The sequence below is a fragment of the Haplochromis burtoni genome, unplaced genomic scaffold (assembly GCF_018398535.1).
Source record: "Haplochromis burtoni strain Fernald_Lab_line unplaced genomic scaffold, NCSU_Asbu1 Contig_166, whole genome shotgun sequence".
Taxonomy (NCBI): Eukaryota; Metazoa; Chordata; class Actinopteri; order Cichliformes; family Cichlidae; genus Haplochromis; species Haplochromis burtoni.
In genome coordinates this window covers 1,233,007-1,257,796 of record NW_024582527.1, presented here as the reverse complement: position 1 = coordinate 1,257,796, position 24,790 = coordinate 1,233,007, and the positions used below count along the sequence as shown (strand labels likewise).

At 43.2% G+C, this 24,790-nt stretch overlaps 2 protein-coding genes across 4 annotated transcripts in view; one reads left to right on the top strand and one right to left on the bottom strand.

Moving 5' to 3' along the window:
* The window catches only part of msi1b (musashi RNA binding protein 1b), a 17,736-nt gene extending 8,077 nt beyond the window's left edge, over positions 1 to 9,659 (bottom strand). Inside the window, exons 1-6 of one of the 3 annotated variants that reach the window (XM_014337101.2) lie at positions 9,345 to 9,659; positions 8,992 to 9,032; positions 8,408 to 8,489; positions 8,175 to 8,259; positions 3,551 to 3,592; positions 2,161 to 2,253 (exon numbers count right to left, since the gene is read on the bottom strand). In XM_014337101.2, the coding sequence (XP_014192587.1) occupies positions 2,161 to 2,253; positions 3,551 to 3,592; positions 8,175 to 8,259; positions 8,408 to 8,489; positions 8,992 to 9,032; positions 9,345 to 9,403 (402 nt within the window). In that variant the 5' untranslated portion in view covers positions 9,404 to 9,659. The remainder of the gene's footprint in view (positions 1 to 2,160; positions 2,254 to 3,550; positions 3,593 to 8,174; positions 8,260 to 8,407; positions 8,490 to 8,991; positions 9,033 to 9,344) is intronic. The other 2 variants (XM_014337100.2, XM_005933285.3) reach the window with 2 other exon arrangements.
* Positions 9,660 to 16,099: 6,440 nt separating this feature from the next.
* Positions 16,100 to 24,342, top strand: hnf1a (HNF1 homeobox a). The gene is made up of 10 exons (XM_005933288.3): positions 16,100 to 19,232; positions 20,252 to 20,451; positions 20,556 to 20,736; positions 20,940 to 21,142; positions 21,349 to 21,491; positions 21,573 to 21,714; positions 21,792 to 21,980; positions 22,061 to 22,167; positions 22,247 to 22,331; positions 24,212 to 24,342. Exons 1-10 carry the CDS (start codon positions 18,934 to 18,936, stop codon positions 24,340 to 24,342), a joined length of 1,680 nt encoding a protein of 559 aa, XP_005933350.1. The 5' UTR covers positions 16,100 to 18,933.
* Positions 24,343 to 24,790: the final 448 nt, after the last annotated feature.

Genomic DNA, 24,790 nt, shown 5'->3' with positions numbered 1-24,790 from the left:
ACACACACACACACACACACACACACACACACACACACACACACACACAGCTTCTTTTGTCAAAGTTGACCTACTCTTTAGCTCAGTCTCTGCTTTTATTTCTCTCGCTTTCAGTCTCTTCTGACATGTTTATACTTCAGAGCTCCACAAAAACATTTGGTAAGTAAATCTGTGCTCTCGGTCTATAATAAGTTTACTGGAGACAGTCCACAGAGTAATTTGTCATAGTGACATTGGAGTGTCAGTCCTTGCCCAGTGTCTGTGTATGTGTGTGTGAGAACCCACAAGGGCAATTTGCCTACAGAAAGGTCAAAGGTGAGTGAGGAGTGTCAGTGTGCCTCTCAAGTCACTGCTTACTTCCAGCCTGACATTTACTCACTGCCTACAAGTCTCCATCTCTGCACAAAAAAAAAAACCAGCCTTTATTCTGGACACCAGTGGGAGAAACGGCCCAAAGTTACTACAAAGTCAAGCAGAGGAAAGGGTCGGCGTGCAGACTGGCGCAAGTGATCGATGATCAGACTAAAGCAAACAGAAACCCGACGTGGGCTCAAACCGCACATGTCGGCCTTTGGGATGCTATAAAAAAGATCAAAACAATATTTAATGGCGGGAACAGAATTAACTGCACAATATTTCAAACACTGAGCATTTTCACAGAGTACTGCCAAACAATATTCCCCCTCATCCTTCCCCCCCACCTCTCATCTTCCCTGTTATCCCCTGCCCATCCCTCTCCGCACTCCTTTGTCCTCACCAGGACGGGACACAAAAGGTCCAGTGAGGCAGTCTAATCAGGAACTTCCATGGATGGCTGAAGCCTACATTTCACCGTCCATCCCTGGATATATCTCTCGGCAAAAATTCATCTAGACGCTATGATTGAGGAGGGAGCAACAGAGGAACTCGAGGCCAAACCTTTCGGCGCTGGAAATGAAGCAACGCGCGGTCAGAAACGCAGCACCTCAGACCGAGTCTTTGCATCTTTGCTTTTAAAACATTTTAAAGGGCTTGAGGTGCAGACTGAAATCTGCTGGACAACAAAGTCTGAATGATAACTTTGCACAAGATCCCCGAAAAACTGAAAGAACTGAGTGTGTGAATGTAAACCACACGTATTACATGCGGTCAGTTTCATATCAGAAGACACACTGGATTGTAATTAATCCAGAAACCACCAGTATGCAGATAACTTCAGAACAAACTAGCAAAATATTTGCCCAGCTTTATACAGCAGTATAATGGTCCCCCCCCCCCACCACCACCACCGATCAGCACTCACACATACCCCATTTTGACCCAGTTCCCTCTCTTACCCTTCTGCAAACCTCCCTCAGTAAGGCCCTCCCTCCCTTGACGATGCCTTTGTCAGCCCACGGTCTATTTTTCGGCCCCCACGCCTTTCAGAATCTTGCAAAACACAAGACATCTTTAAAAAAAAAAAACAAGTTTTCAAACCTAATTTTTAAAAACACCGACGTAAGAAACTGAAGGAAGAGCGCCAAGTTTACAAGCTTTTTTACAACAACTCAACTTCTATTTATTGCTCCCAAACTCGTGAGTTGGACCCCCCCCCACTCCCCACTCTCCACAACCAACACACTTATGCTAACGCCGCCTCATCCCTCCTCCCGCAGAACAAAACCCCCTTACCCGCAGAATTACTTGGGGACAATGGACAAGCCGGGTCACCACGGTAACGGGCCAGGAGGGGGTTGTGGGTAGGAGCAGCTGTTACATCAGATTAATTCAGATTCTGATAATCCCTCCTCCTTCCTCTCCATCACCACACACTCACTACAAAACTTTTCTCCCCCTTCCTCCTCCTCCACTCCCCCCCCCACCCCTCGCTCCGTCTTCCAGTCCCCCTAAACTTCGCCTGCTGCTCCCAGAGCCTCCTAGCCTCGTTATTTTTTTCTGTCCTCGTCGAGCCTTTTTTTCTCGCCCTCCTCCCCAGTAACTCCTTCACTCCCAGTCAAGTCGCTTGATTCAAAGTGAAGTTTTTCTCCGAGAATGTGCTGTGAATCTGAACCTGCCGAGCTTGTGGGATGTGGTACTACGGCTTTTCTGAGCTGCTGATTTGTTTCTGCACCGGCAAACTTATGCAAGTCCGTAAGGACTGGCTGGTTTCATTCCAAACCGCGTGGACCCGCCACTCACCTTCCCAAACTGGTCAAAGTACTGCTTGACGTCCTCGATAGTCGTGTTCACCGACAGGCCTCCCACAAAGATTTTCTTGGTTCGAGTGACCAACTGGACAAAAGAAGGAGGAAAGAAAGGGCAGCACTCATGAACCAGTTTCATTAGAAATGCATGCACATGGAGTTCAGTGAGAGCTACATTTGATTATAAAGCTGTGTCACTAAAGCTGATCATATGAAATCATTAAGTGTAACGGTAGAATTATCATCCACACGTTTTCTTTAGGCCGTTTAAGTACACAATACAAACTGCTGCCAGGTTTTACAAGAGCACAGGCCACATGTGAAAGTGTCTGACTGACTAGCCGTAATGACACTAAACAAGAATGCAAGGCTGTGAATGACTTTGCTCCTCTAAGTTTGATGTCCTCAAGCTGTGAAGATTAAAAAAAAACAAAAAAAACCAATAAAAAGCCCTGATTTTAAAAGATTCACATGCTAAGGATTCGGCTTCTCGTGTGTTATTCGCTGACCAGCAATTCACAAAATCTTTTAATAAAAAGCAGGACTTCCTGCGTTCCTCCAATCGTGTGCACAGGACGCATCGGACACCTGTTATTATTTATTTGGGCTTTTTTGTTTCACTTCCTCGCAGTTTGTCTGATGCCAGTGAGCGAAGTGAGTGAGTGATGCTGTATGACGTATTGCTGGCTTTCCATTAGTGAATATATAAAATTTATTCTTAGCAGTCAGTGAGAGAAAACCAAAAGAATAAACTGTTGTTCAATGTTCAATTTCTGTAACTATAACACTACAAATGACTCACTAAAATACAAATATGGGCAGTGTTGTTGCTGTTTTTAATCTGTCCCAGCAGTCCAAAAGGAAAACCACTTTTTTTTTACTAAACTGAGCCATCAAACATTCAGAGATTGGACTCGTCAAATTTTGGGTCCTTTTTTTTTTAAAGACCTAAAACAACTAATTGATTGCCAGAATTGCCGACTCATTTTATATACTTCGACTAACTGATTAATTAGACTAATCATTCGAACAGCGCTGGACACCAACTTAAGTCAGGGTGGGACTTTGGAGTACAACAGTAAATGCAAATTTTTAAAAAGAAAAAGATCAGTAAAACTGAAATTCCAGCTATTTGTCAAAGCACAGCTACAAATTGTACATCAAACAAAAGGAAAACAGTTGTTTTGTTCATTATTATAAGGCTCCGCTTGGCTCTGATTTGACTTACATGAACATCATTGCTTTGAAATGTAACACCGACATTCAGGTGAGGGTCTAAAAGGTTTTGTTAACCTGTGCTCACATCAGCATTATGAGGCACTGTCCCAGATACGTGACAGAAAACACTCGACGCTGGACAAGCGCGAGGAGGCCGCTCGACTCACCTTGGGCTGGGCTCTGCGAGGAAATGCGACCTTTGGATCGATCTAAAAGAAAGGATATAGAGAAAAGAGGACCTGGTTAGTGATGCGCTGCTATAACCCGCCGCCTTGCCCTGGTGTATTCTGATATCAGACCCTCATCTTTCATTCTTTAGCAAGTCAGCAGAGAAGGTACAACACATCCAGGTTATCCTGTCATGCCTAGCGCACGTGTTCACTAATACCACACAACACTGATGTCTAAAAAACCTGTTTTTCACATCAAACTTGGGCCTCGCTGTACTAGAAAACGTGACGACACCACAACGAAAAATCTACAGATTTCTCTTTAAATCAGAAATCCGAATGCAGACTTTGGCCACTCAAGCGTCGAGTCTTCCAGGTGTGTGATGCCAGTGTGTGTGTTTACGTGTATCAACACTGATGTAGTGATTGCGTCTTATTTTGGCCACACCTCCAGCACGATCAAGTGTATAATAATCTGTACCAGACTCCAGCGAGCGTCTCTTAATAAAGTACTTACAAATTGTTGATCATTTTCCATCAACCAAGACAAAACGGGAAAAAACTCTGCCTGAAAAGGCCGACTGAATCGAAGCGAGTGCGTGCTCTACATTCTTCTGCTTAAGCCACACATTGTCAGTGCGTGTGCAGCGTGTGCGAGGGTGTGCTACTAGTTTGTGTTTTTTTATTTTGCATGGATTTGCCTGTGCGGTGCAGGCACATGCATCTCTGGCTTGATCGATCGTGTAAATTTCCGTGCATGTGCGTGTGTGTGAGCGTGCTCGCGCAGGTGGAATGCCTGGGAATGTCCGGCGAACCCCGGGCCTCTCTCGTCACCACCATGTGACATGTGATCTCCTGGAATCTCACACGGACACCACAATCACAAACACACCTCACCTCGGCGAGGAAGGAGAGCCGGAGACGGAGGTCAAGTGTGTCAGAAAGACAGCGGGAGAAAACGAGGAAGGAGAGGAAGACAAAGAGCTGTCAATCACATCGCGCTGACAGCGGACACACCAAGTCCGTTCGTTCGATTTTGGCCTGCTTGTGACGCAAGCGATGACAACAATAGAAACCATTCGACCTGTGTGATCTTTAGGTGGTCTGGCTGGTCTGCCCAGCAGTCCGTCATCTTTACTTCCAGAAAAAGAAAAGTGCTTTTTTTTAACTGAGTAACTCATTTCAGATTAATACAACCCCAAAAAACCAACAACAACAAAAAAAACCAAACTGATGTGGACTAACCCCCCGAATGTCACCAAGGTTAAGATTGGAGAGAGAGCCAAACCACACCATGAAGATGCAATCATAGACAGGCTGTAAAATTGGAATTTGAGACCTCTATATTAGTCTATACGGTCTAATAGAGCTAGAGAACAACTAGACTACGCCACACTGTACTGCTGTTACACTAACAGATGGTGAGACAGTACAGCGCTAAGATTAGTCCGTAACCATGAGAGGGTAGAGTTGAACTACAGTAGAGAGCTAGAGCCTCTATGGTAAACCGTGTGCATTTACCAGAGTTTTCTAATGAGAGTCGACATCACCAACGCAAGTTTCTGTCTCTTATTTATTTATTTCACTTTCTTTCTAGAGAGCAGAGTGAGAAGACTATAGGCTAACACTGGAGGATCAGATGCAGAGTCTACTGTTTAGTTTCTATGGTGGCTAGACTACTCTGATAGTCACCTCCGGTCACCAACCCTCCCGATGTCCAAAACTCCTGTGTACATTCAAACAAACAAGACACACACACACACACACAAACACACAAAATCAAACACATGGCAGCACACGGCACATCCGTGGTGAGGAAATTGTGAACATTAAGCACATGAAGTGGCCGTGTTTATCGGACTCATCCCGTTACCTCAGGTGTTCAGAGTGTGACACAGGAGACCAGCTTTGCTTTCACCTGCTGAACGTTTCTTTCTACTTACTTAAAAACTGACCTTACATGCAAGAAGTGAACTTTACTGGGAAATTCCCAATGCACATACATACTGACTGGACTTTTATGAGGCTGGGGCATCTTGTTCTCAATGATTAACGACTCTAAACAAAATTTGTTTTGTTGGGGTTTTTTGGGTGGGGGCGGCTTTAATTTAAAAAACATTCACTCGTGAGATTTTTATATTTTAAAAAAACAAACAAACAAACATAAACATATGGGACAGAAATATCATGAATACATGTGAGGCCTCAGAGGTGTAGTTTAGAGAGGAGTCTAACCTCACCGGACTCAAGGTAACAGGGAAGAAGCTGAACGTAATTCCAAGAGAGGTTTATGAAATCAGGGTAATCCCCTTTGACCGGCTACATCCCAGCTATGCAACAGTTGGCCGAGTGTGCTGCCTGTCACAGCCTGAGCTGGGAACGCACTTAAAGCAACGCACCGATTGGGCCGCACTCAACATCTCAGAGGAACAACTCAAGCTTGTTGACTCCAATCCTATTAGTTAGGAGAGTCACAGTAATCACAGACGGGGTTATCCTGCCCCCACCACCACCTCAGTCTTTCCACTCATCTCAGTATGGAAATGGTTAAGCAGGAGGGGGGAGTAGGATAACCTCTAATGCAACTCGAACTAAAAGGCTGTGTGACTTTGTTGTAAAACTCTCCACAGTTGCACCTTGGAGCTGCAGCTGAATGGACACTTTGTCCCACAAAAGGCGTCTTTTGCTTCGGCCGTCACTAACTTTACAGACAGTGGGAAGCCGGGAGGACACCCAGAGGGGCAGCTAGCAGAGCAGCAGTTGCATAAATCACAGTAAGGCCTGCTGCAGCACACTGGTCAAAACCGGACAGCATCTGTCCTTCAAACACAATAAGTACCAATAAATTCCTCTGCAGCACAGTATTCGCTCCTCAGCCTCGCGGCCGAGCAAAGCTGCGTTAATTCCAGTGCGGTTCAGTCGGTCACAGCATGGCACATTCTTTCTGTTGCCACTGGAGAACTTTTCTCTCTCCCCTCTCTAACAGGATAACCTGTCTGCATGAGAGAGGGGGCAGGGTGAGCAGCGGTCTAAAAGGGCTACTCTACTCACCATCCAACCCCTGTGGCTGATCACTGAGCCCTTTCCACACCACACACACACACAGGCTGCCACGGCACCCCTACCAAAACACCACCAACACCCAAGTGCCAGCCACAAGGGGCCCTTCCACGGCCCGTGAGGCTGTGCTGATGCACGAGCTGCGGTGGAGTGGGGGGGGGGTCAAATTAAAGACAAGGAATCATTATCGGTGGAGCCAGCGATGAATTAATTTAATAAGTTGCTTATCTGGAGGATAAACCGTCGGTGTCATGACCTCTTCTCTCTGCGCCTGCAACTGTTTGCGCAGTCTTGATTTCTGGTATCCAAGAAATGATTGTAAATGATGTGCATTGTTATCTTCTTTCTTTTGTGACAGAGCCATTCTTCAACTGTGAAGAAAGGGGGGGGGGGTCACTATGGAAACAAACCCCATGGTGAGTTAGTGGCGTCCAACCATGATGGTGCTACTTGTCATAGCTGTCGTGCCTGCAAGTGACACTATAGCAGTCGGGCACTTGGGAAACCAACAAACTATGAAGAGCTGAATTCAGCTTAACTTCTGTATCAAACACCCCCAACACACTCCTCCAAAAATGTCACTTTTGAAGTCATAATAACAGAAATGTCTTATTTCTGTAACTTTCTACAGTGATCAACCATTTTTTCCCCTTCTTCATCTTCTCCTCGTCCATTTCCTTCTACAACACCTCCACTTATCTCCCAGAGAAGGTGAATCGTGCAGAGCACAAAAGAGGGGAAAGAAGAAATAGGCTTCCCTCATTTCAATACAGTCACTAACCCGCAGCCATTACCACTCCCACTGAGGAGAGAGGCGGGGGCAGCGGTCCCTATGGCGACCAACGGGCCACATTGTTCCCAGGCCAGCCCACATTCATTACTGACAAAGACACACACACACACACACACACACACTCACTCTGCAACACAGGCGATTAATACATTTGAAGTTAGAATTCACACAGGTGAAAAAGGCCTGAATGTGCGACTTTCTCGAGGCTACATTCACAGTTTTTCCGTGATCAACAGGAAGCTCACGGGAGTCTGATTGTTGCCGCATTCACACCTTGATGGTTTCAGGTTGCATTTTCTCGTTTCATTGAGAAAGTTTTTTTTCGGGGTCAATTCGACCCCTTGGGGGCAGGAGGAGAAGAAGGGGAAAAAAAACCAACAGCAGAAAGGAAAGTCTTGCTTTCCTCTTCCTAGAGGCCAAATCAAAGATTGGCAGTGAATTCAACCCTGTCCAGCCCCCCCCTTGTTTCTATGGAAATTGACACTGGGTAACATTTTGCCTGTTTGTCTAAAGAGAGCGAGAGAGAGGAGAGAAAGAGCACTTTTTTCCCCCTCCCATGTGTCTCCGCTAACATCTTTGAGATGAACAGGTTCATGTGTAAGGTGTGGCGGCGGGCAGACTCGAGCGACACCAACATGGTGGAACGATCGTAAACACACCAAAAATGGAGCAATGTTACACCTCTGTAGCGGATTATTGGAAAATCCACTAATCAAACAGTGAGCAATGGGATTATCCGGTGGTGGGAAGTAAATACAGAGAACTCACTGTTTTGGAGTCCAACTCGTGCCTGGTTTGAGCCAAAACTTTATCCACGCCAGCCTGATCGACAAAGGTGACGAATCCGAACCCTCTGTGGGCATCAGGGTGGGGGGAGGTGGGGAGTGAGGGAGAGAGAGAGGGAAGGCATTACTGACACATGTTGATATGACACATTACGAGGAGCGAGAAAATCGCAGAAATTCAGACAAACTTCCAAGCTCCGGGAACAGCTCCCTCACCTCGAGCGCTTAGTAACTGGATCTCGCATCACCATACACTCCTTCACCTCGCCATACTTGCAGAAGTACTCCTTCAGACCCTCTGGGAATCAAACAAGGCAGGATAGAAGACACAGGAAACAAGTGGTCAACAAGCAATAAGTACTATAATATCAAAAAGTTAACCAAAGGGGATGGGATTGGGGGGAGGGGGGTGATTTGCCTGCTGAGATTTGTTTCGTCAAACTTCCTGCATTTTTAGATTAAAAGTGACAAAACATAAAACGTGTTGTAAGAAAATTCAAATCACAAATCATTTCCAATCTCAAGAATTTAACACCTCCCCACCACCCCTTTAATGAGCTTATAAGAATCCACTATGGTATATGTGAATGGGGGCATTCATTCTGAGCGTGTTTGCCACTTCAAAACTAAAAAAAAAAGAGACAACAAATAAAAACAAGCTGAGTTCATCCCAACAGACACCGTAACAAACACAGCTTTTCCAATAAGTTTGGTTTGGCTCCCTGTGATCCACGCCAGGATTTCTAACGACATGGTGGCATTTCAGGAGAGCTAGTGTTGGGAAAAAAAAAAAGATTTACCTTGTGTTGTTTGCCAGCTGAGTCCACCTATGAACATTTTGCTGCGGAAAAACAGAGAAAATATTTCTATTTAGGCAACACAGTCATCGTTTCTTTTTTTACAACCTCCGGTGAAATTAATGCGGCTACTCAGAAATGACAAAGTTGAGACCTGGAAAGTTTAACCGTGGAGCTTTTTTTTTTTTTTTTTTTTTAAAGGTGGATGTTCAGGGAGAATCACCTCTGATTTAACACGAGAGCTGTGCGTGTGCGTGGAAGTCCTCTCGCAGGATAGCAGGTTTGTTTCAGAGGTGTGTGTATGTGTGATCAGAGGTGCGAAAGAAAGTTTAAAAAACAAAGTTTTCTTCCATTACCAGGGGTCATGCGGGGAGTCCGCGGTGGACAGGCTGCTCTGGCTCCCTTCCGTCTCCATTCCGTGTCCTCGCGCCGTGTGTGAGTGGGTGCTCTGTGTGTGTGTCCGGGCCGAGCCGTGCGGGAAAACAGGCGGAGAGTGAGTGAGAGGAGCTGGGCGGGTTTGGCCCGGGGTGACAGAGAGGGGAGCGGGCCAGATGCAGGCTGGGACAGACTCCTCCTCCCCCCTCCAGTCAGTCCTCGCTGTTGTCTCTCACTCACGCTCTCTCTCTCTCATCCCACCACCGAGACACGCGGCTACGGAGTCAAAGCTGCTGCCATCACTACCACCGCTTCCGGGCATGCCTTTAAAAATAAAAGCATTGACTGGGTAGCACCTGTACAGTTTTTACCGAGAAAAGTGTTTAGGTCTTTAAAAACAAAACAAACAAACAAACAAAAACATAAGGATTGAAAGAAAAAAAATCAAACAAGCATGCCTTTTTCTTCCTGCGCTAAAATCAGCTGATTTCAGTTTTTACGCAGGGAGGAGAGAAATGGTGCAGTGGTTTAGAGCTTTTGAGGAGGGGAGATGTCGACATTACCTTTATTTTTTTATTGCATGAAAGAACAAGAGTGTGATGATAGAATGCAAACTGTGTTCAGCACAGAAACAACTGCATTATCCTGCTAAAACAACATCAGACGGTATAGATAGCATGCTAACTCAAAGCTAGCCAAGAAATAAGTGGAAGTAGTCCTCGATTCAAACTATTTGTCAAGAGCTACAAATTCTTAACCTTGCACACATTTACTCTGTGTATCTACAACCACAGAAAGCACATTTAAGGTTCCTGAATCCCTCATAAGTCCCATAGTAAGTAAGTAAATAAAATTTATTTATTAAGCGCTTTTCACAGACAGTCACAAAGCGCTGTACACAAATATTAAAATAAACAATACAATCAACAGACATTATACACAATGTAAAAGATCAAATGTAAATAATGTAAAAAATATAAAATATGTAGATCAACAAAAGGATTGTTTGAAAAGAAAAGTTTTTAACTGCTTTTTAAAAGAATCCACAGAGTCAAGCAAACGTAATTGTGGTAAACTGTTCCACAGCCTTGGTGCAACAGACTGAAGGGCTCTGTCCCCTTTTGTCTTCAGTCGTGTACGGGAACCAACACACTCTGAGTCTGTGAGCGGAGATGACGAGCAGCAGTGTATTTTATAAAAAGCTTGGATAAATAATCTGGAGCCATTTAGTGCTCTGTATGTTAAAACAAGAATTTTAAAGCGAATTCTAAACTCTATTGGGAGCCAATGTAAAGAATATAAGATGGGAGTGATGTGAACACGCAACCCAGAGCGAGTTAGTAGTCTGGCTGCTGCGTTTTGTATTGCCTGGAGGCGAGAGAGGGATGATTTATCCAAACTAGTAAACAGGGAATTACAGTAATCTAAGCGTGATGACAGAAATGCATGAATGAGTTTTTCCAGTTCAGCTGAAGAAACCATATGTCGCAGTTTAGAGATGTTTCTATGATAGTAACAGGACAAAGATTTTACATGAGAGTCAAGGCCCAGAGAAGAGTCAAATATTACTCCAAGATTTCGAATATTTGACTTGACAGATGGACCTGACTAATTTTAGAATGTAGCTCAGGAGGAGCTATGATCATAGTCTCGGTCTTGTTAGTATTTAGAACGAGGTAGTTGCTTGAAAGCCAATCAGAAACCTGGGTTAAGCACTGGACTAGGGTGGACAGCCTATCCTGCTGATGAGGCTTAAAGGACATATGAAGCTGAATGTCATCAGCATAAAAATGATAAGACAGGTCGCTAAAAGATTGAATGATACCAGCTAAAGGAAGCATATAAAAAGAAAATAATAATGGACCTAAAACTGAACTCTGTGGGACCCCACAGGTCAGGGCAGCAATGTCAGGGGTGAACCTGTCAGTCCTAACAGAAAAGGTCCTGTCTGATAAATAGGAAGAAAACCAGTCTAGGGCAGAGCCAAAACCTTGAGCCTGTTAAGTAGGATTTTGTGGTCGATGGTGTCATAGGCAGCGCTAAGATCAAGCAAAATGATCACAGAATAATTCCCTGCATCAGATGCCATTAACAGATCATTATAGACTATTATATTATATTATAAGTCCCATAGTTAAGTTAATTAGCAGTCATTTACATAGCAAAAAAAATATGTTTCTTTGATTGAGTTAATTTGGTTCATTTCTCTCATTACACTGTATCATACTACACTGCATTCAAAATGATGGAACACGTTTGGTTTACACTGTTTTGACTCTGATTTATAGAAGTTGCATGAATAATTAATCATTTTTCCATCCATCCATCTTCTTCTGCTTATCCGGGGCCGGGTCCCGGGGGCAGCAGCCCAAGGAGAGAAGCCCAGACCTCCCTCTCCCCAGCCACCTCCTCCAGCTTGTCGGGGGGAACAACAAGGAGTTCCCAGGCCAGCCGAGAGTTATAATCTCTCCAGTGTGTCCTGGACTGATTATTAATTTTTTCCCTAGCTTTTTGAGTTATGTGTCAGCTAGTACAGTCCTTGCTGGTCTGAGCAAAGAGGAGGCACAGGGTGGAAATGATTGAAATGCAAAGGCCACCCACATGGACTGAACCATCTGCTGTAACGGCATGAAGTTCTCATTACCTCCACCAAAGAGGTTATCATTTGCATGCATGCGTATCATTCTGTCTGAAACAGGATAGCTTGAAAAGTTTGGAATGATTTCTGATAAAAATTGTAGGGGTCTAGAGTGGGGTCATGTTAACAATGTATTCAAATTTAGTGTTCACGGCCAACTCAAAGCTGACAAACAGCCTCATAACTTACTGTGTGTACTGTCAACATATAGAAAGTACTGCACAAAGATTTAAAATATCATGTTACATTTGACTTCTGACCTCTCCTTCAAGGTCAATAGAATAATAAAGTCAAAGTGATAATAATGCTGTGTACAGGTATTTAAAACTGTTTCTTACTGCCTTTGTTTGTATTGACAACAAATAGAGAATGATATATGGGGATTGTAAATATCATGTTATTTTATCTTGTTATGTACATGACAGTAACATATTTTATATATTATAATAATTATATATTAGAACTGTTTAAATGCACAATAATTTGAATGCATGTACAATGTTCCTTAATAAGTTGAGGGTTTTTTGGACAACAAACTAAAAAACAAAACTTTTTGCTAAACATTTAAATGAATTTTAGTAAACAATGAAGATTAGTTTGATGAGTTAGTGTTTTTTGTTAACTAGTGTTTTTGAGTAACGCTTACTTTCAGTGTTTTGTTTTTTGGACATTTTGGTCAAATTAAACCCACTTTTTGAAAATTACACCTGTGCTTGCATTTTCATGTGGTCAGTCCCTTAAATGCAGTAATGCATGCATCGCATCAGCACATCAAGAACAGGAGAGCATTTTTTTGGGCAAAAATGGCATCCGATATTTAAAATTATTCTATACATCTCACGTTTGACCATCTAGAGGATGATTCTGGCTTATTTCACATCCCTGGTCTAGACTGATTGTAGTTGTAGATTATATAAAAATGTAGCAGCTTGCAATAAATCAACTGGGATCCCAGACAAAAGTTGAAAAACGTGTTTAAAAGAGACTCTGGTGCACTGAGGAAAGTGTTAAGTTACGCAAGCCCTGCATCTATGGCCGCTGATTCACCATCTGCACTGACTTTTTAAAGATAGTGGGGTTTATCGCTATACGGGTTGCTCCTGATAGGGGTAACACTTCTGACACACCCACAAAAAAAGAAAGCTTACCTTAAAGCCCCATTGCCCACAACTGTGCCTTTTCATTAAAGCAGTTTGCTGTTTGTCCCTGAAAGATCAGCAAATGGTTGCGCACGTGTTTCAGATCGAAAGGGGCCCCGGTTCCTCCAGAAGCCACTCTGCAGTTCAAGCACCACTTCTGTCAGTCAAATGGAGCAGGTGGTGTGGCTGGATGAAAAGGTAGGGGAAGGAATAAGCCAGAAACTCACAGGGAGACTTCATTTTGTTTCTGTTATTCTGCTTAAATAATCTACATGTCTATTTTTACTTAATACCATTTAATAAGAGGTTGGCCTATACAGATAAGCACCTCAATTAAGCTTGCTGCCTCGAGGAGAATATCAAAGCCGCTAAAATTACAGCATGGTGAGAAAAGGAAAATGTATGCATGTAGTTTAATATTGCAAAATGTTATTTACTTTTTTAAAAAGTATTATTATTAATAGGACTGGTCGGTGATTAATAAGAATAGCTTACACTCATATTCCCTACCCGTATAACCCCTGATTGTATCCAACTAGTGCAATTTTTCTCTGTCATCAGGTAGCCAATTACAGCCCCATGGAAATAAAGAAATTGCCCTTTTAATACTATAAATTGATTAACAGAGCCATGATTAGTGTTTTAGTAGTAGGTAATCTGCACTCTGACTGCGTGTGCTAAAAAAATTCTTACATTCATATTTTGGAATACAGTGTAGTGAAAAAGTATTCGCCCACCCTTTATGACTTTTTTTGCATATTTGTTGCACTTACATGTTTCAGATCATAAAACAAATTTTAATATTTGATGAAGTGAATAGAAAATTCAGTTTTTAAATGATGATGTCATTTCTTACAGGAAAAAAGTAATCCAAACCTACCTGGTCCTGTGTGAAAAACTAAATGCTAAATTAACTGTGATTAACTACCCAGTTCAGTTTCACGAGCCACACCCGGCTCTTATTATTGTCAGACCTGCTGAATGAAGAAAATATTCTGTGAATTGATGACTCAAAAGGTGAACTTTTTGGAAGGTTTTAGTCCAGTTACATGTGTTGTAAAACTTACACAGCATTTCAGAAAAAGATCATAGGAGCAGCCAATCATGGGGGTGGTAGTGTGATGGTCTGAGGCTGCTTTGCTGATTCAGGACCTGGATCACTAATTGAAGTTACCATGAATTCTGCTCTCTACCAGAAAATCCTGAGGAAGAACATCTGGCTGTCAGTTCGTGCCCTGACGCTGAAGTGTATTTGGGTTTTGGAGCAGGACAATGACCCAAAATAAACTTTGGATGAATCAATAGAAACAAAGTGAAGAAAATATGCGGCTCATGTTTGAAAACCCTCTAATGTGGTTCAGTTGAAACAATTCTGCAAAGAGGAGTGGGCCAAAATTCATCCACAGCAATGTGAAAGACTCATTGTCAGTTATCAGAAATGCTTGATTGCAGTTCTTGCTGCCAAGGGTGGCACAACCAGTTATTAGGTTTAGGGGGTAATTACCTTTTCAAACAGGCCCATGTAGGTTTGCATAACTTTTCCCCTTAATAAATGAAATCATAATTTAAAAACTGCATTTTGTTTTTACTCGTATAATCTTTGTCTAATTAGTTTGACGATCTGAAACATTTAAATGTGACAAATATGCAAAAAGCTAAGAAATCAGGAAGGGTGCAAATACTTTTTCACTGCACTGTAATTTCATGCATCAGAATTATTTACCACCATAGTTGGAGACTAGATGTGTATTTTGAAAATAACAGAATAAGTAATAAAGACACTCATTTAGGAGTATCACACTCCAACCATGTTATGTTACAGTCAAACCAGACTGCAGACCTTTAGTCTTCTTGCTTTTTTGTGAGTGTTAATCCTTTATTATGAAGGAAGAGTTTCAACTTCCTGTCACAGTCTGGCTAAGTTTGACTGACTTGTCGAAATTTCCAGTTTACAGACACAGGAACTTATCTGCTGTTCTCGGTCTGGTTTAGTGTGGTTCTAAAAAGGTCCAAACATCAGATATGAGAGGTGATAGACTAAAATAAAGTCTCCCAGAACACAGTGAGTCATGTCATCAGTTCCACAACACATGTACATACTTTTGTCTTCAGGAAATTAACTTTGTGTGCTATTAATACAATCAATACCATACAGTATTCCTGTTCTTGCTTCATCTAATAACTGTGGATTCAAATATGTCTGTGGAAATGTGATGTGTGTCAGTGTCCTTATTTGCAGGTAGAGTTAAAAATGTGTTCGTCTATCTTGATGCACCTTCCAGGCTGTAAACTGGCTTATGCAACGGGGTATAACAGGAGGTTTGTGTGCTCATTCAGTGCTGGGGTTTAAGTATTTAATTAGTACCAAAGCCAGCTCTGGCTAATCTTCTCAACACTGACTCAACATGTGACCTGGTAATGTTAAGGCCAATCAATAGCCTGAGCAATTCAAACAAAGACAATGTCAGCTTTGACTCGCAGTAGGTATACATGCATGCGGTCCTATGCAATCGTTATGGTTTGAAGCAAAGTTTCTAGGTGGTTTCTGCTAGCATGGTCTCTGTTGGTTTCTACCAAACTGCTTTAAAACAAGTAAAAACACAGCCTCCAGATCATGCCTCCACAGTGTTTCCATGCCTTATAGAAACACTTCGAGCCCAGAGCGCGCAACCCAGCACACACCCTATGTTACACAGACACTGATTTAGGTTTGCGATTGTCCTCTCCAGCACAGTTTATCCTCATTGAGTGCTGCAGTCAGTGTCCTGCCTGCAAACAGGCCTACTCTACCCTCTGCAGATGAACAGATGAAGCTCTGGAAGTGGGACAGGGGCTATTTGGACAGGAATTAAGGGGTGTGTTAAATTTCTGCATGCATGATCAATGGGGTTGAATGGTGGGGTTGGTGGTGGGTGGGGGCTAATGCTAGGCAGAGGCAGAAACAGAAACAGAGGGGGAGAGAGAGAGCTAGCGAGCAATGGCTCACTAATGAGAGATGGACAGCGTGGATTGTATCTCATTACCAATCAACATAGCTTTGAGTTCTCCAGAGAGGGAAAATGCAAGCTCTAATGTGTGCTGCATGTGTTCCTTTTTGATAAACCCAGCTTGTGTGGTGGGGTATTAGTCACAGCGGTATCTGAGCTGCTGGAAATCCACACACAACTGCCCTCTGTCCGTTTTGGTGAGGAGTTTCCTCTGAATAGTACAATGGGACTTAATTACAGGTCACTGGCATGTCTCAGGGAGATAGAGGCAGCTCTGTTACCCTTCCAAATACAGTATAATGCCATCTTCCCAAGGGTGGGGTGGGGTAACAGGAGCTCAACACAAAAAGGTGCTGATAGGCCGAACCTGAGAATAGTATTAGGTGATCCAGGCAGAGAAAGTGAGCATTTTACAGTGTAAAGAGAAAAGAGGAAAGATAAAAGACTACATTAACTCTCAAAGGTTTTCTCCCATTCAGTTTGCCCTCTTTCCTTTCCAGTTCAGTTCCAACTTAGTCTTCCTGCCAACTTATGTTGTCAAAAAACAAGAGGGTGGATTAAAAAAAAGAGAGGGAGAGAGCGGGAGAGACAGGGAGAAGGCAAATCTATGGAAACAATAATATTATTCGAATTCAACAGCCGAACAGTTTAAAGTTTAAACATTAGAGATGGGAATGGTGAACCACTTTCAAGTTGTCCAGTATACTGGAATCATATTTCTCCAAGCATATAAATTTCTTTATCAACGCACAGATGTCAAACTCAGCAGTGATTTCCAAGCCTTTGTCCATCTATAATTTCCACAAAGAAAACTGATCAAGAATTAATAAGGGACTCAATATAGAATCAGATCTATAGTCAAAAATCAATAAGATTGTATTCATATCAGAAATGCAAAATGCAGAATTTGCATAGGCCTACTGCTGCATTTAAAAAAAAAATGTTTTGCATGCTTTGCATAGAATTTCAGCTTTGCAGCTGACGTGCACGTTTTCTTTGTTTCATTTCATAATGTGCCAAATATGCAAGCAGCCTGGTTTAGCAGCAGATGTGCAGGGTTGCACTGTCATGCTAAAATAATCACGATGGCAGCAGTTGATGCTCTAAAAGCTGTAGATTTGTATACATCGTTCAGCATTAATGGTGCCCTCACAGGTGCTCTTGGTTACCTCATGCCATGTGCAGTCATGCGCTCCCTGTACTGAACTGCGCGCTGAAAACACACCAGGTGGTCTCTCTCCTCAGTTTTGAATTTCACAGCCCACAGGAAGGTTTTCGACTTCACTTGAGGCTGTCTTAAAAGTAGTAAGGCCCAGAGAAGGCAGCAGTGTTTCTGGGTCTTGTTTTTAGATGCATGGCAGAGTTGAACTTTTATTTGTGGATGCATGATGACTGTGTTCACTGGTGATGGTTTTCAGAAGTGTTTCTGAGCCCATGCAGTGATTTTTCCACTACATAATTATGTCTATTTTAATCACAGACACTCGACATCAGTTTTTGTCCTTATGCACAAAGAATGCAGAGATTTTTCCCAATTTCACTGAAGAGGTTAAAGTAAGTTGGATTATTACATAGTTAAAACACGGAATAAAATACACGTGGTCTAAACCCCTTCCCATATTTACTTCTACAAGATTCATCACTGGGGTGCTCTTTGGAAATTTTGCTAACTAACATAATTAAATGTAAGATATTAAAACAGGCATCTGGGGCTTTTTGCATTACATTTGTCCAATTTCTTGTTGCACTTTTCTTAGCTCTTTCTGGGATGTGCTGCTGGAATCAGATTAGAAATAAGCACATGTATTTCAAACAAGGAAAAAGAAAGAGAAAATCTTGCTCCTTTTTTTAAAGTTTATTTGTGAAATAGTCACAAGTAGTCGATGATGTCCAAAGTGTTTAACTTGTGCACATTGATTTTAAAAAAAAGAAAAAGGGAAAAGCACAGTGTTAGAGGTCGACCCTAAAGCACTCTCTCAGTAAATGTGGAAATGTTTTAGGAAACTGATGTGCCAACTTATTCCTTTCTTATTCTTTGTCCTTTCTTGTCTTGAACTCATGTTCATGACAGAAAACACTCCACCAAGGCCCCTAACATGAAGCAACTTCCTGAAAGTCTAATGTAAAGATAACACAGCAGCGCCCTCTCCTGGCAGAAAAGACAAATCAAACTTTGTTCCTGCTTAGCTGATCTCCTGCTCCTCCGTGTATTATTGACTTATTTATTTCTTTATATTTTACATATGCATTAACAAATAAAATGTATGGAATAAGAAAAAATAAGAATGAAAAAAGCCCAAAACTATTTTTCCAAAATGTCCTTTCCGTGTGAGAAAAAGCTATACGTAAAAAGCTCCCAACTTTCCAAGTCATGTTTTCCCCCCACTGTCTTATCAGTTTTCTGCTCTGAGAAGTAGACTGTGGACTCTGCCAGTGCAACACCCCTCATTTTTATTTATTGTTTTTAAGATGAACTTTGGTCCCTGCTGAGGACTGAGGGAGAAGGGACAAAGTTCACAGGGCGCACGTAAGGAGGAGGGGGTGAATAGGAGGAAGGTTAGATTAAAAGAAAATTGACCTTTGAAAGCAAAAACAACAAGTGAAAAGCTAAAACCGGACAGCTCTGGACACATCGGGAGGATTCAGCAAAGGAAAATGAAAGTTTACTTTCTCATGAGCTGAAGAGGGACTGCAGATATAAAATAATGGGGCCTGGCACTGGCTGTGTGGCTGTCGTTTGAGCGTGGTAGTGCACATGAGAGCAGTGTTTGTTTGCGAGGCAGTAGTGAGGTAAGACATAAGACTAATGGAGGTAGAGGAGAGGGCTGAGGCAGCCAAAGCGGGGCCGAGTCGTTTGACGGCCCTGCAGGAGCAGCTGATCTGGGCCCTGCTGGAATCTGGACTGTCCCGGGAGGTTCTGATCCAAGCCATGGGGGAACTGGAAAGAAACAGGGCAAGTGCTGGCAACGAGAAGGGAGAAAGGGGGGATGGAGAGAGCTCAGAGGAGGGAGAAATGGATTTCCCGCCACCTATATTCCGAGAACTGGAGAAGCTCCCTCCAGAGGAGGCGTCCAAATTGAGGACTGAAGTCGAGCACCTACTGCAGTAAGTAGATCCTGGCACTTCTCTGGAAGCTTAATGGCAACAGCGACAATCATCCTAATGTCTCGGTAACTGCTATTCTCACTCAGCAGCTTTTCCAGTAGGACCCGGTCGGATAAATTCTGAAAATTGACAACATCCTTGCCACCGCTTCTGATTATCCTCGTCTTTGTGTTACCTCCCGTGTGTCAAAACCACACACTTGAGAGTCGAAGCAATACTTTACGCATTTACCTGTTAACACCACTATTCCTATTGTCTTCTTACACTCTGTCCCCATGTCTTTACCAAATCCTCCCTCCTTGCCATGCTTCTCTGACTCTCTCTCTGCAGTCTGGCTCTTGGGCGAATATAAAGAGGGTTCCTCCTTTGCTAGTTACTAATTACCCACCCTCATCATTATTCCCTGACCATTTCTTAATAAATAAGCCAAGAGCCTGAGGTGAAGATTAATAGAGCAGAGCTGGTCATGTGAGACTGTGTTTGCGCAACGCATGAGTGATTTTTGTCCGTTCAGTTTTAAGGCCTGATCCTGAAAATATGGAACACAGACATATAAACATTGGACATTCTGTCATAAACATTAAATGTTTAAAAAAGTGGGGGAAAAGCTCGCTCTAAATAGGATTGTTAAAAAAAAAACAACAACTAATTTTTGCCGATACCTTTACCAAAATGTTTGGAAGCTGTTTGAGACTTTCAAAATAATTTGGTGTGTCTTTAATGACGTTTCCAACTTGATAATTAGGAAGTGTTCAATTAGGCTTCATAAATCTTTTACATGTTTTCCATTCCAGTGATCTGAAAGGGCTGGACTTTGTTCCCCCGTGCTCTCTCTTATCTCTCTTTGTCAACAAACCTCTCTTTGTGTGGTCATATTTTACATCCCTACTGATGTGACAAACTGCCTGGTTAGCACTTCTACATATACTGGTATCTGTTAAGGAAAAGTCCACTAAATAAAAATGCACAAAACTATAAGGTGGGCCGTTTTTAAGCTCAGGTGTCTGTCTGTCTGACAGTGAGGATCCCTGGCATGTTGCAAAAATGGTAAAAAGCTACATGCAGCAGCATAACCTACCTCAGCGGGAGGTGGTGGAGTCCACGGGACTCAACCAGTCTCACCTCTCCCAGCACCTCAACAAAGGCACGCCCATGAAGAACCAAAAAAGAGCTTCTCTGTACACCTGGTATGTCAAGAAGCAGTGCGAGATCAGCCAGCGTGAGTACACAAGCCGTGCTGGAGCTCCAAGCGTGCAAAAATAAAAGAAAAATGTGAGGTGTTTAAAAACAACAACAAAAACCATGCTAACTTTTTAAATGTAGAATTTACCAATGCCAAACACGGCCTTGCAACTGTGAAGGAGCAAGGGGAGGACACCAAGAAAGGACGGAGGAACAGGTTCAAGTGGGGTCCAGCATCCCTGCAGATCCTCTTCCACGCCTACGAACGACAGAAGAACCCGAGCAAGGAGGAAAGAGAGGGGCTGGTTGAGGAGTGTAACAGGTGAGACAGGGTTTTGATTTTGTGTTCATTTATCTTGTTTTTATAGGGTTGCTGTGACACTTATCCAGACCCAAACTATATGTGAGAAACTTTAACATGATTGATCTAAATTCTTGGCATCTGATCATACATTTCTATAGATTCATAACAATTAACACTTGTAATAAAGATTGTAATAAAGAGAGTCTGATTTCCTCTTTCAGGGCAGAATGCCTCCAGAGGGGCGTGTCTCCCTCCCAGCTTGCTGGCCTCGGCTCTAACCTGGTCACTGAAGTCCGAGTGTACAACTGGTTCGCTAACCGTCGGAAAGAGGAGGCTTTTCGTCACAAACTGGCCCTCGACACGCCTTTCGGCAGTCAGACTGCCTCATCCTCCAACGCCAACCTTCCACCCAGTCCCGAGCACGGTAATAACCCATCCTCATGTATGGAAATTTGAGAGGGAAATCAGAATGGCTTAGAGACATGACTCTACTGGTTGTGCTGCTGGATGCTCATATTTACCTTTATTCTATTTAGACTTGGAGCAATCGACCAAAGTCAGCTGTGATGTGTGTAAACCACGAACCTTATAAATGTTCTGGGACTGACTGGATGATTGTTGTTTCCCCAGGTGTGAAATACAGCCAGCACATCCCATGCGACACTGTGAGCTCAGCCAGAGGCAGCGGAGGGGAGAGAGTGGGGCGTCTCATGGTGAGTCCAGTCCAACTGGAGCCAAGCCACACACTCCTCGAGACCCATAACCCCAAGCTGGTGAGAGCTCGTGTCCGGATCCCTCGTGGTTCAATATGCTAAATTTCCAGCTGCCCTAAACATGCCATCCTCTGGTTTCAGGTGTCCAGCGGTGGGCCACTACCCCCAGTAAGCACTCTAACCTCCCTGCACAGTCTGTCTGCCTCACCTGCATCCTCACAGAGCCTCATCATGGCCTCAGTGCCCAGCGTCATGAGTCTGGGGGAGTCCTCCCTTCTCATTGGTAACATTGGTTCCCTTTATTTCCCATTTTGTAATAAGGGGGAAAATTCTCAGACCAACGTCAATGCTGTTTCACAGGTTTAGCCTCCACGCAACCTCAGACGGTGCCTGTCATAAACAACATGGGAGGCGGTTTCACAACCTTGCAGCCCATCTCATTCCAGCAGCAGCTTCACGCCTCTCCTCAGCCGCCAATACCACAGCAGCTTCAGAGTCACATGGCTGCCAGTCCGTTCATGGCAACCATGGCACAGCTGCCATGTCACAGTAAGACTGCAGTAACATGAAGACTAGAGCTCAACATGTCATCCCCGAGTAAAGATTCATTCATCCGTTTGTCGTTCCAGTGTACAGCAAATCGGATTCGCCCCAGTACCACCCATCCAGTTTGCTCTCGCAAGCCATGGTCATCGCAGACAGCAGCAGCCTGACCAGCCTCACTGCTGTCAGACAGGTACTGGGACTGACCAGAGCTCAGTCTGTTCAGAGCATCTAGTTTTAAAACCTAAATCATTGATTTTTGTTTCGGGCAGATTCTGACCACAGACCCTGAGGAGCAGGAAGACGCAACTTTACAGGAAGACTCTCTAAACATGCAACCACACTCACCTGCACCAGGTACAAAGATGTAAACAGCATGTAAATGTAGGGACTGATAAAGGGATAGAGATTGATGATATGATGTTGACAGGAAAGTTGCATATATTGCAGGAGACCAGAGCTCTTTCTGTTACCTGGATTCACTGACAATCAGGAGAAACGGTCCCACGAGTTAATCAAGGGTTCATATGAAAGGGGTGATGTCGGCAGCGTCTGAGCAATCTGAAACGGGCGTTTTACAAATCATGACCTCCACAAAAAATGATTCACTGGAATTAAGACTGATTTTACTGCTTTGTGCTATAAATCACCAGATTATCAATTATCAATTTTCTGCAGCATTCATCTGATCCTTTTAATAACAGTCGTATTTATGTTTATAGATCTTTAATCACCATTTGATACCTTTCTCATTCCCGTCACAATGTGATGCAGTTTGCACTTCATTCGGTGGGTTTAATAAGGCACGGCTTAACACGCCGAACATTTAAAACTTATTCATCCAGCAGAATAAAACATGCTGCGAATAAAAGCATCAGTAAAAATGTGAAACTGAAACTCAAAACATAACCGGCTCCTGACAGTTTGAGTTTTATTCCTTCAGCTGGAGACTGGGTGCCGTTTACAGCTTGAGAGTAAAGACTAAATATAAAAATAGAATTCAACCTTAATGGAAATTTGATATGAGGTCTTGAAAAAATAAAATTGTTGTAAAATTGTTTAGCGCCGACAGGAATAAAGTTGCATGAAAAATCTATATTTATATATTCATTATTACTGATGCTCCATGAACTTGTTCATGCATGGAGATCTGCCTGATTCCAGGGATGCTATTTTTGGGAGATTTGGTTGGTCAGGTGGTCCAGGTAAGGTTCACGGCATAAGATTAGATTAGATGAAACTTTATTAATCCCTTGGGTGGGTTACTTCGGGAAATTCAGTTTCCAGTAGCACAGCACCGACAGAAGTTGCGTGTTACAGATACAATAATGGGGAATGAGAGTAAGGATATAAGCATAAGTTACCATGGCAAAAAGTGAACCACATGCAGTACAGAACACCCAGAGTTAACCCTGAAGTTATCTGGATAAGCCAAAATCTGGCTTCATAGTACAGGCCTCAGGTGGAAGCAAACCAAGGCCATGAGTATTGGAGGTGGATTCAAGATGTTCTACTGTGCTGTAGACAGGAAGAAAAATGGATTAGGGGTGATCCTGAAGGAAGATTATGTGAAGAGTGTCAGACAGGCTCACGAGTTTGAAGCTGGAAATCGAAGGGGTGATGCTAATGCTTTGGAGAAGATGGTTTTGACAAAATAACAGGAGGCCGAGCTGGTGTTAAGATTTTCATTGGGAGTGAGCAGGATGGACAAGATTAGACGCTGATTAGATGTTGAAGATGGAGCTGCCAGGGAGGAGGAAAAGACAAAGAGCACAAAGAAGGTTCATGGATGTAGCGAAGGAGGACGTGCAGAGGGTTGGTGTGACAGAGGAGGGTGCTAGAGGTGAGATGGAGGCATATGATCTGCTGTAGAAATCCCTAAAAGGAGCAGCTGAGAGGAGACCATGAAAGCAGACGACTGGTTCAAACACTGCACAAAGCCAAAAGCTGACATTTACCCATTACATGGTGCATAGAGCAAGGCTGGCTACGGCGCATAAGCCAACAGGGTGGTTAGCTAGTCCATCAGAGATGTTTCATTATTTACTTCTTATCATGTGTACATCATTTGACTGATATCAGCAACTCTTTTTTTACCTTCTACACCTTCACAGAAGAGAACCCAAAGATAATAGACTCTCAGATGTCTTTGTAGCCTGATTCTCTCAAATGTCCCAACACAAACACTGTTTTCAAACAATCTGAAGCCTCTTTTCTTTGCTTTTTTAAATTAACAGTTTCATCCGGGAGCCTCGAGCTGTATCCTTCCTCTCAGGCGACAGAAAGCCATCAATCTCACCTCCTCTCACCGTCTCCGACAGAAATCAGCTCCTACATCCCTGCACAAATGGTTTCCACAGCACAGTAAAAGAGTCTCCTGACTGTCAGCTGGATTCAGGAGTGAATCGGGACGTATGCCATGTAAGCTTGGGGCCAGTACTACAAAGCAAGCTCAAAATACCCAAAATACTGGCTTCATCCACCCCAAGATCAGCATTCAGAATAAGTAGTCACCCGAAAGCTGTTATGAACTTGATACGTCAAACCAGGGTCTTTCCAATCTAGATCTGACCAATCAGAAACGTGGACAAGCAGTGCAACTAATTTTACAAAAGAAGATAAAACTACAGAAACAGAAATACGAGCAGGTAAGGTCTGCAGTGTAGGTTACCATGAAGATGTACCAAAGTAAGAAGCAGGTCGCCTTCGTAACACTGAAAACCCAGAGTTGCACCTGAGCGATGACACTGTTTGACTCAAAGGTCAAACTGTCACTGAAACGAGGACACAGAAAATTCTCTCGACACAGAAAATCA